Source organism: Prionailurus viverrinus, chromosome C1, assembly GCF_022837055.1.
Source record: "Prionailurus viverrinus isolate Anna chromosome C1, UM_Priviv_1.0, whole genome shotgun sequence".
NCBI classification, from domain to species: Eukaryota; Metazoa; Chordata; class Mammalia; order Carnivora; family Felidae; genus Prionailurus; species Prionailurus viverrinus.
Genome location: NC_062568.1, coordinates 152,149,304 through 152,162,898, shown reverse-complemented (window position 1 = coordinate 152,162,898; position 13,595 = coordinate 152,149,304). Strand labels below are relative to the sequence as shown.

At 36.7% G+C, this 13,595-nt stretch overlaps 1 protein-coding gene across 1 annotated transcript in view; it reads right to left on the bottom strand.

The window, feature by feature from the left end:
- ERICH3 (glutamate rich 3) overlaps positions 1-13,595 on the bottom strand; it is a 106,071-nt gene that overhangs the window by 17,495 nt on the left and 74,981 nt on the right. The window contains exons 11-12 of the mRNA XM_047868877.1: positions 12,559-12,795; positions 1,831-2,280 (exon numbers count right to left, since the gene is read on the bottom strand). Coding sequence (XP_047724833.1) covers positions 1,831-2,280; positions 12,559-12,795 — 687 coding nt within the window. The remainder of the gene's footprint in view (positions 1-1,830; positions 2,281-12,558; positions 12,796-13,595) is intronic.

Below are 13,595 nucleotides of genomic sequence, written 5' to 3'. Positions count from 1 at the left end.
TATGTCACTACATATTAATATCCTTTTGATTTTTTCCAACCATTTAAAAATGTTAGGGGCACCTGGCTGGCTCAATCAGAGGAGCATGCAACTCTTGATCTTGGGGTCATGAGTTTGAGCCCCAACGTTGAGTGTAGAGATTACTTAAACAAATAAATAAATTAATTAAAAAAAAAAATTCTTAGCTCACTGACAATACAAGAAAAAAATAAAAGTGGTAGGCCAGATTTGGCTTGTGGGTTGAAGTTTGTCAAGTTGTTCATTCCAAAATTATTCAAATTTGCTACATAACACCATCTGAAATGTTTTTATTGTCCTCCATTCCATCTTAATAATCATACCTAACCTTTAAAGCCTTTCTCAAAAGAATCCTTCACAAAAACGTTCAAGGTGTACTTAACCAAATGGGACTTTCCCCTTCTTTTGAAATGCCATAGCATTTGTACCTTCTCTGGTTTTATGAATGACTACTTACTGACCTTTGTCTAATTATTGGCGTGCCAAGATTTCCCCTTAGCATTTGATGGCAGGTACCCTCTGTTTCACATTACACATTTCTTATTGACCATGGTGTCCTGCACATAGTAGAAAGTTAATGATAATGATTGAATTGAAAGATAACTATTCAACATCTTCAATTCCTATATGTAGGCCACAGTGGTTTCATTACAGCTTTTAAGGTCCTATAAATGTTAGAAACATTAAAAGTATTCATAAGTTTTAAGCAGATGAATTTTAGTAATACTAAAATATGAGCACAGATTTTATCTTGGAATTAAGAAGAATGCCCACTACAGATGAGAGGGAGCAGGGAACAGAGAGAATTACAGGCCACAGGATCTGTGTGAAAGCCAAATATCTGGCAGGTCCAGCTGTCCACAGGACACAACTTGGTCCCTTACCTGTCCTACTAAAGTTGAGAAAGACATCAAACTTTCCACATGTCTAACGTCCTGGGACCTGATTACTGTGGGACACTCTCCACTCTTCCCATGTCAGATGGAACTATGCTGCATACTCACTCAGGAACCCCTGGGTCAGGAAGTTACTCAGTTTCAGAGAAGAACTCAAAGTAAAGTTAGGGGTTTTCTATGAAATTTTCATATTTTTATCTAAATTTAAATTCCTATTGCACAGATACAATAGACAATCTTTAAAATATGGAACTACTGTGCTTGAATTCAAATCCTAGGAATGCTTCTTATTAGTTGCATAATCCTTGACAAGTTATTTAACCTCTCTGAGACATAATTTTGTCACCTATGAAAAAAGAGATGATGATAATAGAACCTAACTATGGGGATATTGGGCTATTACGGGGAGTAGATGAGTTAATATATGTAAGTGTTTAGAACTGGCACATAGGAAGTACCTACCAATGTTAGCTGTGTGTGTGTGTGTGTGTGTGTGTGTGTATGTATATGTGTGTGTGTATATATATATATATATATATATATAAATGCATATATAGCTAAGAACAAATAGTATTCCTAGTATTAAATAACATCTAAAAAGCCACACATACCCTTGCCTTCAGACACATATTGTGTTTTATTTGATTCTTGAAAAAGAATTACCATAAGAAGGAATTTACAGAAAATAGGAAACAAGCTATATAAGGTTTATCAAGTAATTTTTAAAACGCAATAGAAGAAAAACAGCAAGCTGAGTGTACATGTATGATTATGTGATGAAGAGAGAAATAAGAAAATAATTGAATGACTCTGGCATTATCACAATAGTATTTCCCAAGCTTTGGCAGAATGCAATGACCAAAATCAGCTTCCATGCATGGGAACAATGGCAGGTCAACTCAATGGCCATACTTACCACCTTTCTCCACCCTATAGGGACCTGCCTTTTTGTCCTTCACCTTAGCAGTGCTTCCTTCCCAAACATTACTTCTATCCTTTTCTTTTTCTTCCTTGGAAACATGTTCCCTGGACTTCTCAGATATGCCCTCTGCAATCACTTGGGTTCCTTTCTCCATTTCTTCTTCAAGAACATTCTCCAAGCATTCCTCTATTGGCAAAGGCTTGGTTTCTACATCTGCTGTCATTATTTCTTGGTCTTCAATTTCAACTTCTTGGGAATCCTCAATTGGAAGGCAGGATTTTCCTGCCTCATCATTTTCACTCGACTCCTGAAAAGATGAACTTCTGGAACTTTTGTTTGGACTGTTCTCAGTGTGGGCTTCCCTATCCCCCAGTGTGGATTCATCTTCACTGCAACTAGAGCATGGGTGACTTCTGGATGAGGACGATGAAGCAGGTTTTATATCTAAAAAAAAAAATTATGATATCATTGTTTTTCCATTAAGCAATTGGTTTAATTGTGGGAATTATGTTAGCAACAATCAAACTAAAAAATTTTTAATATAGGTTAATAGACTTGATACCCTTTTCACATAGGTTGTGCATAATTATCAAGATAAAAATCTATGTAATCTGTGAGTCTCCAGAAGTTTTCAATAGGAAACCACATCTAACTGAAAACCAACTGTATTTATTTATTTATTTATTTATTTATTTATTGAAAGCCATTTTGTTGGAAAACATTTGTAAGTATCTATTTCATTGTAGAAGTAGCCGATTAATCTTTTATTTATTTAGTAAGAGCACTTATCTCATTATCATCCTTGGTAGCCACAGTATTCTCTGTGTGTAAAATTTAAATTTGTATCTACTGTAACATCCACCATATCCAGCTAGCAAGGTGTACTAGAAAGATCTATGTGTTTGCAAACTACCAAGACACTTTAAAAATGTTTTGAGGTGATGCTTCTGTGTGTGTGTGTGTGTGTGTGTGTAGGAGGAGATGTTGTCTGATCTCAGGTTCCCTGAAAAGCAGACCCTAAAGTCAGGATTCATGAGCAAGTGATGTATTAAGGATATGCTCCAGGAGAAACTCTTACAGGAATATTAGAATTTTTCCTCCCTTAAGGAAGGAGTTGGGCTTTCATATTCTGCTCCAGTCAGACATGGCTACTGGCCACCCCAGGGGAAGGTAAACTCCTTGGCACTTTCAGGTGCTTTGCACCTGTGGGTGAAGCAGCTCCATGGCCCAGGGCTGTCCTCTAAAGAAGTATCCTCTGAAGAAGGTAGAGAGTGCAGGAGCTGGGAGACATGCACATGGAATCAGTAAAAGGGATTCTAGGAGACTTAGGCAGTAATGCTGATGTAATGCAACAGATACACAGTCTAGAAACTAACTGAAGCCCAAAATGTGCTTACTACCCAAAAGCACTTTCAAAAATCTCCAAGAAAGCAACATACACACTGAATCTCTGTAAGGAAGATGCACATCCTGAAAGTCATGGCATATGCTGTGGGCCAGAGAAAGACAAACTTGCTTTTGAGTTTTTAATCAACAGATCTGTGTTAATAATTGCTTTTTACAGAATATATTTTCAAATGAAATATCCTACACTTAAAAGCTTCCTAGGTTTCTTGTTTTCTCTGTGTTCTCCTTACTCTTTTCTCTGTTTCTTTAATTTCTGCTTGGCAGCTACACAGATGGCTCTAGCAGCTGATGCAGACTTTAAGGGAAGAAATACCTGTCTTTACTCTTATCCTTCTCCTTCACACCCTCCAGCCCAAATGGCTCTCCGTGACAGGGCTTAGAATTTTAAGTATAGTCACAGAGACTTATCAGAGTTTCCACAAAGATTTGAGAGATGCTACACAGCGGTAAAAAAACAAACTCTAAAAAGCCTTTAAGCAACACAACCCCTTAAGCACAATTCCATTTGTTCTTATCTCCCAACTACCTTGACAGGCGCCAGTTGACCACTGTTTTCCAAGGAAACGCATACTTGAACCACTCTTTCTTTATCTCCATTTTATAAAATCTGGATATACCGTCTCTCAGTAGGGAGCACAGCAGATCAAGGACAACTGTTCTCTATCTTATTTGTACCAATTCAGACACTCTAGGGAGTATGATCTCCCTCTCTCTAAAGCATCTCATTTTTTTTTAAAGGAAAAGAACTCCTATTTGCTAGTTGTTCAATCAGTAGCTTTCATTAACTGCACAATTAGCTAGAAGGCCATATTATACTTGTTCTGCACTTCCAAAAATATTCATGTCTACCATCTTAATATTGATATAATGGCTCTGACTTTTGGCTCTGAGAGTTGTTCACATAATAAAAAAAATGAGCGTTCCTCTACTTTTCTTTAGTAGCTACCTTTCTTTAGCTTCTATTAATTGTGTTACTTTAATTCAAAAGGCTGGAACACACTCTGGCTCATTTTGAGCCAGTCCCGTAGAGAAGAGAGATCAGGAGAATGAATGACCTTCAAGAGGCAAGGGTACCTGACCTCCCATATAAACTCATTTCAGTTTTCCAATTTCTCTCTAACCTTGCCGTACAACTTAGTTTCTGTCTCATTCCTTTATCTCATTTTCATGCAGACACTGGGGCAAGACTTTGCCTAAAAAAAAGAAAAAAAAAAAAAAAAGCTCAAAATGTTTTAGGGCCATGGACTGGGATTTTCAACACTAATTTTATTCATTGTCTTAGAAATGAAGCAAATTTTTATATAGAAATTTTTGCCTAAAAGAACTTTTTACATAAAAGAACTTTGAGGGAACATATGTAATTTTTTTTTGTCATTAGTAGGGAAAAAATTAGCTTGAAGTCATGTTAGTAAGCAACTCTGCCTCCACCCAATTCTATTTGTCTCTCTGGTGCTCCCTCCAGGTACTGATGCTGAAAGAATCTGCTCTTAGTGTTACGGTAAAGAAATGATCTGCACTTGTTGCCCAAATCTTTGGCCAAAGCCAGCATGTGTGGTACTATGATTCCACATCATAAGCAGGACCTCTCGCTTTCCACTCTGCCTATTCAGTCAGTCTCCACATCCTTCACTGTCTTCTCTTTTCATGTCATTGATAACTATTCCTTCTTCTGCATCACTACTACTTCACACAACATGAGACTGAGAGAAAATAACATGTCCTCCTGTAAAATAAACCTTGGTGTTTCAATCATGACTCTGCTTACTAGCTTTGACTTTGGCTATTCCACTCTCTAGGTTTCTGTTTTCTTGCCTGTAACATGAGGCGAATTCTACTTATTTTTCTCTGTAAGTCATTGTAGAAATCACATGACACAAAATTAACATAATCAAATTGAATAATGATTTCTTTATGACTTTTAGTCTTTCGCCCTCTATTAAATCATCCATGTTAAGTATAGCTTAATACATTTCTGTCTTGTGATTTCACCCTGTGTTATATGAAGCATAGTAACTGCAGCTACCAATTGCTTAGAAAAAAAAACACAATAAAACCTGATCATGGTCATGCACCTACTGTGTACCAAAAAATGAGGTAAATACTTAACAAACATCTCACTTAATCCCATGGAATAGCTATCTTCTTTTCTAGATCTAGAAAGTAAGGCCCAGAGAAGTTAAATAATACCCAATGTCCATTAGCTATAAAGTATCAGGTTTTGCAAAACATTTTTTTTAATGACCCACTATAGTAAAACCAAGACCACTCTTCTTGCCAAAAGGCCTTCAAACAGAGAGCATCCACTGTCATGGACCTACTATTGCTTCTCTTAACTAACTCTACTGTCAGCACCCTAGAACAACAAATAAAAAATAGTTCTTTCCAAAACATCTGAACTCATGGAATTCAATCTGTCCTCCTTTTATATCTCTAGTGGTCATTCTCCATTTTGGCCACTGTGTATATATATATATATATATATATATATATACATATGTATATATATATATATATATACATATATATACACACACACATATATATACAGTAATTTCCACTGTTTATACTGCCTGCCTAGCCAAGTCAATACACACGTGAACAACGGTGCCGACACTCACACATCCACAGTCAACACCAGTCTCACAAATTCATGAGGAGCTATGCTCTCCCCTCTCATAACTGAGGCGCTGAGTTGTTTACCTTTCTACCCACTTACATAGATTCATTCATTAAATGCATATGGAGCACCCCTTACGTGTTAAGCAATGCGTTAAGGTTTAAGGACCCAGAATAAAAAATGGCAGGCCAGGTCCCTGCTTCCACAGAGACTACACACTCTAGCCGGACACTGCTTCCTTTTGTGAGGACACAATGGATCAACCACACATGTTCACTCAGATCTTTATTCATTCTCTTTACAACGACCATGGATAGCTCTCTCAGAAGCTGCTGTTATACTCTCACCATGATCAATGCTATGTTGTTTGCTTTGAACCAATTTTAAGTCCCAACCTTAGCTTTCAATCATTTCCTCACCCTCTAGCATAGAATGTTTTTTTTAATTTTTAATGTTTATTTATTTTTGAAAGAAAGACAGAAAGACAGAGTGTGACCAGGGAGAGGGACAGAGGGAGACGGAAACACAGAATCCGAAGCAGGCTCCAGGCTCTGAGCTGTCAGCACAGAGCCTGACACGGGGCTCAAACCCACAAACTGCGAGATCATGACCTGAGCCGAAGTCAGATGCTTAACTGACTGAGCCACCCAGGTGCCCCGAACATGGTTCTATTATAGTTTAAATTCACCATTTTCTCCATTAGTGTCCTGATTTTAACTACTTTGTTTTGGGTTTACTAGCTTGAAACCCTATGGACACTTTAAAAAGTGCATAAACTCAAATACGTAAATTCAGTTAATAATGTAGATCACCCCAGTAACATACCATGCATCCCAACCCAATGAACCCAATACTCTTTCGAACTCTAATACAAATTGCTTCTCTCTCCCATTCTTTAGTCTGAGGGTTCACAGAAAAATCTGCATAGGCACTGTTCCTACTGTCTTCAAATTGGCCACGACACATGAGTTTATACATCCTGCTCACACTAATAGTTCTATCTTGATTATACCCATGAGTTCATAAAACTGTTTATATTTTATATTAGATACTGTGATTTAGTCAATAGTTTCATATACAATAATGCCTAACTAGGCAAGTGCTTTGTACTCATAAATATTATCGAATGAACGTATGCTTAAGAAAATAAAACTAGAAGTCATTAAATTCTAGCTATGAACACTAGTTATTTGTCTTAAGGGAGACCACATGTCCTCACACTGATAAGTCATTACTCAATTCATCAATGAGACAAATATATGCATTACTTTGTAAGAATAAATATCTATAGGTAAATAGAACTCTGTTGGGGGGAGAAGAAAAAATTTAACAAAACTTAAAAGTTTCTCCATATGTACCTTTAATTGCACTTTTTAAAACACTGCAATGAATACTTAAAATACTAGGAATATAATCAAATCCTGTGTCACACTGTCCTGCCTAAGTCCTTTTATATTTATCATCAATCTACTCCATCAGCCATATATTCCACAAGACTTTACTGGGTGTCTTCATAATGCCTTTGTTGTGTACAAGGCAGATTCAAAACTGTAGAGAAATACCTCATAGGAAAGTATTTTATGTGGACTAAAAGATGAGTCTGCATTTAAATATTCACCTGAAAGCTATGCCTTCTTGCTTCAACAATCAAAAAGTGAATATGGATTGAGGAATTCTTGTCATTCAGAAAAATTAAAGTTTGACTAATCATGTAGAAAACCAACCAACCAACCAACCAACAAAAAACCCACACATATAGAGTCTGACTCTTCTCTGCTCTAAGGAGCAGTCAAGTTACACTGAAGTCCACAGAATGTGGTTTCACATCACTTATAATTCAACACGGAGGGAGGAGGCTTCCCTCATGCTCCTCTTCAATAGTCAGGACAAGAAATGAAGAGTGAGATTGTTGAAGTCAGTAAGTCAAATAAATAGAATATCTTTTGTGACTCGGGAATTTTAAAAGTCTATAAGGACTATTTCTTCAACAGACTGGAAAATAGCACAAGTGAAATATTATATTTCTTACAAGAAAAAGCATTTGTTTTAATTATTACACTCTATCTTTTGCAATTCTGGGAAGAGTTTTTCTCTTTCTTTCTCTCTTACTCTACTCTTAAGGAGCTATTTATTCTTTACCTCTTACTCATAAGCATTATCAACCAAACTGTCCATAAAAGCACAAGTGTATTGTCAGTGACATGACACTTTTCCCCTCAACCTTATAACATTCATCTATGACAATATATTTTCAACTAGTGAATTAGCGCCTAGGGCTGCCAACACAAATGCAGAGAAAAGGAAGGTGTCATTCTTTGTAAACGATGGAAAGTCTCACCCATCATTCCTAAACCAGGGTGCTCTCCTAGTGGCTCTCGGTCCCTAGCGCTCATCACTCATGGGCTGCTCAGCAGAGAGCATTCATCAAGGCAGGCCCACGCAATTGTTAGCTGGCAGTTTAAATGGGACCGACTTGTCACTAGAGTGACAGCCTGGGCAATTGTTTGCCCTCTGGGAACAGGTGCAGGCAGGTTCAAATGAAACACATCCAAATACTAACAGCAAGATTCTTAATCATGTCAATAAAAAGGATGAACTGGTGTCTCAGATTCAGTGGTCACAATATGCCTCTTACACTTCTGAAGATGAAATGTTGTCTGGCTTTTTAATAGAGTGTTCCAAGTAATCTATTGTGTCATTATCATTTTTAAAGCATGCTACTTTGCTGGGTGAAACCTCTAATTTGGATACTCCACATGCTAAAAGGAATGTTTCTGAATAACACAAGGCCAAGTTATCAAAATCAAGGGAAGGGAAATAAAAGAGCCTGGAGGTAGAAGAAAGAAACAGTAATAAATGATGAGATTTTATTTCAGAATAATGGCAAAGTTTTATTGTAAATACCAAAAATGCAAAAGAGCTCTGAAAAAGGATAGCTTAATAATATCATTATTGAAACAACAAAATAAAATAGTTGATGGGGGCGCCATGTGGGCTTAGTTGGTTAAACATCTGACTCTCGATTTCAACTCAGGTCATGATCTCACAGTCCTGAGTTCAAGCCCCACGTTGGGCTTTGCATTGGGTATGGAGCCAACCTAAGATTCTCTCTCTCCCTCTCCCTCTGCTCTCCCCTGCTCTCTCTGTCTTTCTCTTTCTCTTAAAAAAAATAGTTGGCAAATTTAATTTTTGCCTTTTAAATTTCCCAACCTTTCCGTGCTAGATTTTGTACGGTGTGGTAGCTTTTATTACATATCTCTTTATTATATATTCTACACTTAAATTGCAGCTAACTCTATACAATCTTTTTCAATAAAATTCTAATAATAACATACAGTGTAAATGTAACTAGATATCATGGCATCTTAGTATTCTTGGTGTTAAAACAATCAAGTAATTAGGGTGCCTGGGTGGCTCAGTCGGCTGAGCATCCGACTCTTGATCTTGCCTCAGGTCATTATTTCATGGTTCGTGGGCTTGAGCCCCACATTAGGCTCTGTGCTGATGGTGTGAAGCTGCTTGAGCTTAGCTCTTCTCCCTCTCTCTCTGCCTTTCCCTCGCTTGTGCATGCTTTCTCTCTCGCGCGCGCTCTCTCTTTCTCAAAATAAATAAACTTAAAAAAAACAGTCAAGTAATTGCTTAATATTTACGAAATATCTTTTAAGAAATCACCTTTGTGAGGAATAACAAAGACAACACACAGTCCTAGTTTTCAAAGTGTAAATAACTTTGTCAGTAACTTGTGTAATGAATTTGAAAGGTAAAATTTAACATATGAAACAATAAGAGAATAAAGAATTACTGAATGATAGAGTTTCATAATATAAAGAGATCAATGAAGGGTGCCAAAGGAGGAGAGTGTGGGTGGAACAGAAGGGGGCTAAGCTGGAACTGAATGAAAGGCCTGGAAGTGGACAGGGAGGCCCATCCAGGGAAGAGAAAGGTAAATTTGAGTAAAAGCAGAAAATGTCTGTTTTTATCTCCTCTGTTTAAAAACAAAACAAAAAACAGAAGTTAGAGAATAAGATGAACTCAAGATAAGTACCTCTAAAATGTATTGTCTTAAGGAAGCACAATCCTTTTATTAGAGGGATTTGCTTTACTTTTAGGTAAATAGATATTTTCTCATTTGGAAAAATCATAGTTATGTTGTTTCTCCAAAACGCAAGCTCTAAACTTAAGTAATGTTTATATCCTGGCTCTGTTACTTTCTGGCTATGTGAGTTACTTAATCCCACCATTTCCAAGTTTATTTGAAAAAATGGAGATAAAAAGAAAAAGTACCTTCCTTATAAGATTGTTTGAGGTAAATCAGATAATTCATATAAAATATTTGGTATAGTGCTTAGCACTGAGTTTTAATAAACAATAAATACCTTTGGAATACCTTTCCAAACATAGGGTTCCAATTATTTATATGCAAGCAGTATTCAATGATAAAGCTTACCAATCTCTGCCTATTATTCAATAATTACAGGTCTAAATGACTAAAGCTTTTCCTCCAGGAATATCCAGGTACTGCCTACACCCCTCTCTGTTTGAACATAAAAATTAATCTGTCATAGAAAAAATCCATTTGATCCCAAGAAAAAAAGATGATTAAGCAGCACAAAAATAACCCCAGATGCCCAACTATTGAAAGAATGTATTGAATCTTCATGAAATCAGCCCTTGATAATTCTCCACCATACTGAAGAAGTGAAAAATTGAGTCCTTTGTGTTTTGAACCAATTATATTTACATGCAAACACATTTTCAATTATTTTCCAGGTTCAAGTCATTTGTACAGCTTCTTTAAAATTTGATTCAGATGACATCACTTTTTCATAGAATAACTTTCCCTATATCAGATAGTAATGTAAACTTAAATTTGATGCTCACATTCAAATTGAGGGGGAAAAAGCTTACATATTAAGCATGCCTGGAAACATAAAATATAAGTATTAAGAGAAATTATAGAAAAGGGCTAGTTTAAGACTTCACAAAAAATATTTCAATGCCAGACCATTAATCTTGAGTAGTTCTTTCAACTATAATGAAAGTGACAGCAAATCTTGTTTTCAAGTTTACTAATAGTGAACATCATTCTAAATTTTCACATCATGCTTCACTCTTTGCTTTGACTGTCAGGAAACTCAGGATTAAATTTTTAGTTCAAGCTTATTGATGGTCTCATGTATGGTTCCTAGTAAAATTATCTTCCCTTTTACTCTAAATTATTTCTGCATGTTATTGCCTTGTATATGTGTGCATGAAATTTTAGAATAGGTTTGCTTAAATTCTTTCTTGAAGAGAGTGAAACTATAAATATTTGCTCTTGTGATTACTTGATTACTGAATTTACTTTTATTTTATATTATCCTAATATATTTGCCAAATTCAAAATTTTGAGATTAAAAAAAAATATTTATTTACTTTTTGGAGAGTGTGAACGGGAGAGTGGCAGAGAGAAGGGGACAGAGAATCCAAAGTGGGCTCTGCACTGACAGGAAGACAGTAGCAGTTAGCCTGATGTGGGGCTCAAACTCATGAACTGGGAGACAATGACCTGGGCTAAAGTCGTACACTCGACCACCTGAGCCACCCAGGTGCCCCCAAAGTTTGAGATTTTATACAGAAAAATTGCTGAGAGCTGGAAAGAATGGTGAAAATAGACAGCAATTCAAAAAGTCATCATGGGGGCACCTAAGTGTCTCAGTTGGTTGAGTGTATGACTTTGGCTCAGGTCACGATCTCGCAGTTCCATGGGATTGAGCCCCTTATCGGGCTCTGCACTGATGGGACAAAGCAGGAAATCGGTTCCTTCTTTGACCAAACATTACTTCGGTAAATTGACATATTAAAAAAAGTCTTCAAATGTTTGAGATAAGCCTCAGATGATGGTTTCTTTGTCTACCTGAAAACGTCTCTGTATTTTTCCCATGAACACTCAGAATCATTTTAGGCTTAAGGAGTATGAGGAGGTCTCCTTTGCCATGAGAGATGATCCTTACATGAAACTAAGACGTCAGCACCCTGTGTTCAGGTAAGTTAAGACAAAAAAGTGAACCTAAGGCAGGAGTTTTCAACTTTCCCTTTAACTGAAAAGAAGCTACTTTTCATTTTTCTAAGGCCACAAAATGGTGTGTGTATATGTGTAAGAGGGAATGCTTTGGGATTAAAAAAAAAAAAGAAAAAGAAAAAGAAAAAAAAAGGAGGGACACCTGGGTGATTTAGTTGGTTAAGCATGACTCTTGATCTCTGCTCAGGTCATGATCTCAGTTTGTGAGTCCAAGCCCTGCTTGGGCTCTTTGCTGACAGTACAGAATCTGCTTGGAATTCTCTCTCTCTCTCTCTCTCTCTCTCTCTCTCTCTCTCTTCCCCTCCCCTACTCATTGTCTGTCTGTCTCTCTCTCTCTCAAAATAAATAAACATTAAAAAAAGGAGTAACTTTCTAAGTAAACAGAAGACATGTCACAACAAGCTTTACCTAACCCCTATTAAAAAAATCCCAGCAAACTAAGGAAAGAGAAGGGGTTAAGGACCCACCCCGTAAGTTGGGTATCTATGGAAGACTGATCGATCAGCATCCTCTGGTTAGGGAACCAGGCCCTAAAAGTTCCCTTAAAAGAGGGTCATCTCATCAAATATAAAAAAAAGAAAAGCAGTCAGCACCTTTGCCGAACAGCACACATCACATGGTAAGTGGAACAACTTGCCTTGTTTCTCCTCCTCCAGCTCACTGTCAGAGCATCCGTCACCTTCATCTTTCACATTGTCATCAGCATCTGCCGCCTTCTGCCACGAGGTTTCACTCTCCTTTGCAGGGTCTAAATGATCTTTTTCATCATCTGAGGGTGACTTTGACATCCCATTCATTTGATCATCAGCCTGTCCTTCTTCATTAGCTTTCTCATCTTGTTTCTCCTCATCTGCTTCAAAATCTTCTTCATATTCTGAGAAAAAAACATCTCCACTATGAGAATGAAAACAGAATCCCTGATACTTAAGCCATTTTACTTTAATGAGAACCTTGACTCCATGACTTTCTCTTCTCTGGGCCTTTCTTCACATCTTTTTCACACAATTAGTGAACATGGAAAACTAACAGCAAATGATCAAAGACTGCAATCAGTCACATATACAAGAGCACAAAAGAAATAAGGCTCCAAATGACAAGCCTGCAACCTAATGAAAGTTCATTTACAAATGTACATCATCATCTACAATAACCAAAATGGACAAGAGAAGAACTTGATAGAAAACAATAAATTAGAAATAAATTAAAAATGAAGAGAACAGGGTTATAATAATGAAAGTTAATTTGGAGACTCAGTGAGGTCATATTTCATATGAAGAATGTTCAAAATATTTGGATATCAAGTTAATGAATAGCGAAGTGGAAAAATTCAATTAATCAAGTCCAAAGGCCCTGAGAAGTAACACCATGAATAGCACATTCTTTGAGAACCAAATGGACATCAAGAAAAGGCATTATGAGGGATTCTATACCTAGACCAGAACCCAAATCATATGCATTATTCATCCTTACAGTCAATGAAATAATTACATTCCAAGGATAAAAAAATTCTTATAAAATAGAACATTTCTGTCACAGCCACTAATTTGCTTCATTCCCTACAGAGGTGCAACAAATCTGTAGCAGAAAAAGGAAATTGTCACATCAGATAAACTCCAGCTGTCCCTTGTGGTTATAATTTTTCACCTTTCATATTTAATTGTTCCCCTTTTTCCT